Genomic DNA, 6,000 nt, shown 5'->3' on the forward strand with positions numbered 1-6,000 from the left:
TTCCTTCAACTGTAAAACAAGGATAATGATGGTACCTATCTCACAGGGTTACTGTGAGGATCAAATCAGATATGTGTAAAGTTCGGGGGAGGTGATCGCCTATTCCACTTAGCTCCCCCGCTAATAGGCACTATATAATCGCTTACCCGCCAGACTCTTCCCCTTCCCCTCTCAGAGAGCCAACCCTTGTGACAACAAAAAAAATTTAAATGAAAGAAATTTCAGCAAAAAATTACCAACGTATGGAAAAATCTGACATTATATGCAATTCTCCATCTCTGGGGCCCTCCACCCCCATTGCACCCCATCCCGCCCTACCCCTATATATACCTCTGCTGAGTAGTGAGAAGTGTCAACAACACATAGTTTCCTCTTTAGGTCCAAGCTTGTTTTGTTTTGTTTTGTTTTGAATAATTTTGAAACATTTGTTTCCAATTATTTTTATTTACATGGCTCTAGTCATTGGGAATATTGTTTAATGTCTCTGTTTCATTCTACATCGGTTAATGCATCTTTGTATCCATATTCATTGTTTCTGATAACGGAGAATATTCTATGACATTCGTGTACCATGATTTGTTTAACCATTCCCCAATCTATAGGCATCTCCTTTGCTGCCACAAAAAAAAACCCCAAAAAACTGCCATGAATGGTTTGATGTCTATAGAACCTTTACTTGCATCTCTATCTTCCTTAGGGTATAAACCAAGCAATGATTTCTCTGGGTCAAAGGATACTACCATTGTAACCACTTTATTTGTATAATTCCAGATTGCTTTTTTACAGCTTCCCCAACAATATATTATTGGGTCTGTCTTTCCACTAGTCCTTCAAACAATGGACTAGTGCAGCCTTCTGTTATCTTTGCCGATTGGTTGGATCTGAGGGGATCAGATCTCCTTTGTATCCCCAAGCTATGGTAATAGTTTGCAATTCTTTTGAAAGCTGTTTATATCCTTTGCCCACGTGTATTTATTTAACACGCATGATCTTGTAGGAAGCACGGCGAGTTTTCCAGTTGTCTCATTTGACAACCTGGGAAGTAGGTGTTTGTATTATTTGTATTATTATCTCAATATTACAGATGGGAAGATGAGACAAACTGTGGTTAAGTGACTTGCCCAGGGTCACTTAGGAAGTGTCTGAGGCTGGAGCTGAATTCAGATTTTCCTGACTCCAGACCCAGGGCTTTAGTCATTCTGCCCCCTTGTCTACCAGGAAATGAATCATGGTCATATATATTTCTGTTGGTTGGTTGTATATCTTGGACATCAAATGATGAATAGGATTTCAATGGGCAAAATGGAGGCCTATTGGGTAAGGGTTGATTCCATGTATGGGCAATGACAGGAAGAAAAACACGGGGCTAGAGAAAGTTTGGAGATCAGCAAGGAATTCAGTTTGCAGGGAGTGCAGAGTATAGGAATAAGAGCATGAAAAACTGGAGAGGCAGATTAGAACTACATTATATAGCACCTGGAATGTCAATTTGGAAGGCTGGGATTTATTAATTAGGCAAAGAGGAGCTATTGAGATGAAGGTGCTATTATATTATACCCATTTTGATTGATTAATAAACTGAGACTGAAAAAAGATCTAGTGACTTGCCAAAGGTCACATAGCAGGTTTATATCTGAGGCACGATTTGAATGGACTTTCAGATTCCAAGTCCAACAGCAGACAGTGGGAAATGGGACTCCACACTGATGTTATTGCTAGAAATATACATTTGGGAATCGTTTGCAAATATGAGAATGTGGAAGCCAAGGGATAAGACCGCCAAGGGAAACAAAAGAGAAGAGGATTGAGGATGGAGCCTTGGGAGATGCTTCCACTTAGGGACCAGGAAAAGGGGAGGGGAGGGGGAATTCAGAGAATATCGAGAATGAGCAAAGTAGAAATGTATACTGTGAAAAATCAAGAGAGGAGACAGGATAAGGAATAGCAAAGATAGTTAAGGAAAGGTAGGGGTTTGGGGAACAGTGAACAGAGAGTGGAGAGTGCTGAGCAGGCAGTTTAGAATCAAGAAAGAGGGACTGGTCTACCATGTCAAAAAGGATGGTGGCTGGAAAAAGCTCATTAGTTTGGGGGAATACTTATCAGTGTCCTTTGTCAACAAAATAGTTTCAGTTGAGTGGTGGAGAGAGAAGCCTTGAATGTCGGCAGCTGAGGATGAATAGAGAGGAGAATGAGAGTGGATGGAGAGTGGACCTTTGGGAGATTCCCAGCTTGAGACGTTGCTAGGAGGCTCAGAGGGAGAAGGAGACAAGGTCAAAAATCAGAAGTCCTCTGCTTCTCACTCAATTTGCCCAATGGTTCCCTGACTTGAGAAGTAGGGAGACCTGAAAATTCAAGCTTCTAACATACACCAAACAAGCCACTTCATTTGTCAGTGTCCCCAAGATGGTAAATTGTATGCATTGGTTAAGGGAATTTGTTTCCTACACCAGTGAGTGATAGAGAAAAACATGGAGGTCATTTTCTATGAGCTCGCTCTTTTCCCTTTCTTTTCATCTCAAAACACCTTGACATCATCTCCCACTATCTCCTCCCTCCTTCTCCCAGACTCTGATAACAAGATGGCTTTCTTCCTAGCCAAGGATAACTGCTCTCTATGTGCCCTTGAATTTGTTTTCCCCATCAAATCCCCCTCAATCATACTCACTCTTTTTTGAAATCTTCAATCCCTCCCTATCTATTGGTTCCTTCCCTGTTGCCTTCAAATAATTTGTCCAGGTCTTCCTCATCTTCAAAATATTGACATTAAATCCCACCATCCCCTTAAGACAGCTCCTAGGAAATGCCATTTACATTTGCTGCCTCCATTTTCTCTCCTCTCACTTGCCTCCACATTTTGCAATCTGACTTGCAACTGAAACTGTCATCTCTAAATTTGCCCATCGTCTGATCCAGTGAGAAAATATTTGTAAAGTTTTTAGCACACAGAGAGGCAATGCTTGTTCCTTCTCCCTTCCTCTTTTCTCCTCACTCTTCATCCTTCCTGGTATCTCTGCTGTATTTAATATTGTTGACTACTCTCTTCCTGAGGACCCTTTCCTCTCTGGGTTTTGGGATCATTTCTCCCTCCTGGTTCCCCTGCTACCTGTCTAGCCTTTTAAGTCACTTTGGCCAGTTTGTCACCCATATCAAACCCTCCAACTGGGGGTTTTAGCCCACGGTTCTGGTCCTGGGTCTTCTCTTGTCTCCCTACCCACGCTGTCCTGTAGGTGACTTCCTCAGCTCTCATGGATCCAATTATCATCTGTGCAGACACTTCCTATCTTCATCTATCTATCTATCCAGAGATAGAATCCTGAGCTTCCTTCTTACTTCATCATTCCGAAATCCAACTCCTTCCCCCTCCAAATCTCCTCTCCATTGAACAGTCCTATATTTATAGAAGGTGCCTCCATTTTCCCAGTCTCCCAGGTTCGTCATCTATCTTTTCTTGGACTCCTTGCTCCCTCTTGTCTCCCATACCTAATTCAGTTCTGAATTTTTTCATCTCTATGTCAAAACATCTCTCAAATATGATCTTTTCTCTCCACTTCCGGCTACCACCTTTGTTCAGGCCTTTATCACGTCTGGTCTGGACTCCTGCAGTAGACTCTTAGTAAGTCTGGTCGTCTCTTCACCCCAATCCATTTTCCTCTCAGCTTCAAGCTAAAGCAATTTTCCTTAAGTGCAGGCCTGACCCCCCCTCCACTTCCCCAGTATATTCCAGCAGCTTCTGATTGCTTCTAAGATAAATATAAACTTTGAAGTGACATTTAAATCCTTTTACAATATGACCCCCAACCAATGTTTCCAGTTTCATCAAAGCCTCTCTTTCTAGAACTCTATGAACCAGTCAAACTGGCCTTTTCCCTGTTTTTTTGTTTTGGTTTTTGGTTTTTACCACAGAATGCTCCATTTGTCTTCACGTTTTTTGTGGTTATTTTTGCACTGGTTGTCTCTCACGAATAGAATTCCCTCCCTCCTCATGCCCATCTCCCAGAATCACATCATGTAAGACGCAACTCAAAGCTCAGGAAATCTTTCCTGGTTGCCCTCAATGCTTCTTTCCCTCACTGCTTTGCCTTCCTTCTGTAGGTACTTACTATACAGAGGCAGCTCTAGAAAGCCAGCCGGCCCCAAAGCCACCAAGACCTGCCCCCAGACTGTGTGGCCTTGGCTAACTCATTTCACCTTTTTTTTCAATGCTCTAGCTATTCCAGTTCTCCAAGAATTATAGACTAGATGCCAGGTCTGTATGGGCACAGGGAGTTTCTGAATGAAGAAACTGTCTGTGCCAGTGAGATCTCCGGACCAGTGCCTTTGCTAGAAGCTAACCCGACAGAGACTTGTCTTGCTCGATTCCTCCCGTGTACTTCCCCGGCACAGCGTGCGTGGCACATAGTTCCTAGATCTATTACGGATTTGTGAGAACCAGTTGGGCGTGGTGAACCTGCTGGCGGGGCAGGCGAGGTTCTGGCTCGAGGGACCCTGGGGAAACATCTTCCCCTGTCAGGGGTCCAGCTGAGACTATGGCTTGCACGGCAAGGCGCCGGGCTGCCCCGGCGGACCCGGACGTTCTGCCCAACCCCCACGGCTTTCCTTCTCGGACAATGAGGGAGAAACATCCCGAGCCCAGTCCAAACGCGGATGCCATGCAGTGCGAGGGGCAACGTAAAAGACCCCGAAGAATGCACTCCGCAATGACTTCTGCACGGCAATGTGAGCAAGGTCCGCTTGACGGTCCAAGGCTCTCACAAGCTCACGAGAGTCAGCCTAGCGCGGGGAAGAGCGGAAAAAAAAGCCGGGGTTCGAATTCGATTTCTGACTCCCAGTGCCTGTGTAAGACAGGACAAGTCATTGCGCTCTCCCAGCTCCCGGACACAACCAGTTGCACAGTGGGTGTCGATCCGCATGGGGGAAGGGGTTTTGTCACCAGGAATTCCTTACGCCCATTAAAATCATCCCATGGGGGGGGGGGGTCCAACCCTTAAATCCCCTTCGCAGTGGCGCCGGATCCGGACTCGGTACCCACTTTTCGCCTCAGTGTTTCCGACGAGAATCTCCCCCCCAACCCAAACAGCGGCATGAAGTTTCCCGTCATTTTCGCCCGCACTGTCAAGCTAAAAGCTGCGAATGAATTCACGCAGCAGCACAGTGAGCGCTTGGCAGGAGCAGCTTCGGCGGAGGGCAAAACGCAAAGACATCCCGAACTTAAGAAAGCTGCGGGGCTCTCCGAGGAGCAGCGTCCCTCTCGTGCCTGTGTGCGGGAAAGGCACCGCTGGGTTCGCAACAATTATGCAACGCTGTCAGACGGCCGCCCGGAGCGGTCCTGGCGCAAAGGGAGGCGCGGGCCCCTCCCGGAGCACCGGCCCCATCGCCCGCGGCCCGCGGCCCCTGCTGCGGACATCACGGACCATTTGCGACGCAGCCCCCCCCCCCCCACCTCCCCGGGCGCCTCAAGTGGAAGGGCAAGTCCGTTCCTTGCGCCCCCCCCACCCCCCGCTTCTCATCAGATCGCGGGGAGGGGCGCGCGGGGCCCCCGCGTCCCGGCCCTCGGCGACGCTCCGCCCGGGCTCGCGACTTACCGAAATTGGCCATCTGCAGGGTTTCGTTGCCCGAGTCCGGGGCGTTGTAGATGACGGCGGCCTCCGCCCCCCTCCGGTTGGCCGTCTGGATCTTCTCGGAGAACGTGCAGTTGCCGCGCTCGATCAGCGCGATCCACGGAGTGTGGCTGTAGGTGAACTCGGTGTGCGGGTCGCAGGCCTGGAAGTTGGCGCTCTTGGGGATGCCCACTTTGCCGCCCGCGTTGGCCACGGGGGAAGCCAAGCCGTAGATGCCGCACTCGCACGCCTCGGTGGTGGAGCGGTTGCTGCTCTGGTCGAAGTAGGTGACGGTGACATAGGCGTTGGTGGAGTACGCCTCCGGGCTGCGGAAGAGGGCCGCGAGCAGCAGGAGGACGAGCAGCGCGCGCTTCTTCCGCGCCCTCATGCTGCCTGCAGCGCG

General features: G+C 48.4%; 1 protein-coding gene and 1 pseudogene across 1 annotated transcript in view; both read right to left on the reverse strand.

Moving 5' to 3' along the window:
* LOC141503135 (actin, cytoplasmic 1 pseudogene) overlaps nucleotides 1-4,910 on the reverse strand; it is a 37,584-nt pseudogene extending 32,674 nt beyond the window's left edge.
* RNF128 (ring finger protein 128) overlaps nucleotides 1-6,000 on the reverse strand; it is a 124,957-nt gene extending 118,957 nt beyond the window's left edge. The window contains exon 1 of the mRNA XM_074200450.1: nucleotides 5,583-6,000. Within this exon, the coding sequence (XP_074056551.1) occupies nucleotides 5,583-5,985 (403 nt within the window). The 5' untranslated portion in view covers nucleotides 5,986-6,000. The remainder of the gene's footprint in view (nucleotides 1-5,582) is intronic.

The sequence above is a fragment of the Macrotis lagotis genome, chromosome X (assembly GCF_037893015.1).
Source record: "Macrotis lagotis isolate mMagLag1 chromosome X, bilby.v1.9.chrom.fasta, whole genome shotgun sequence".
NCBI lineage: Eukaryota > Metazoa > Chordata > Mammalia > Peramelemorphia > Peramelidae > Macrotis > Macrotis lagotis.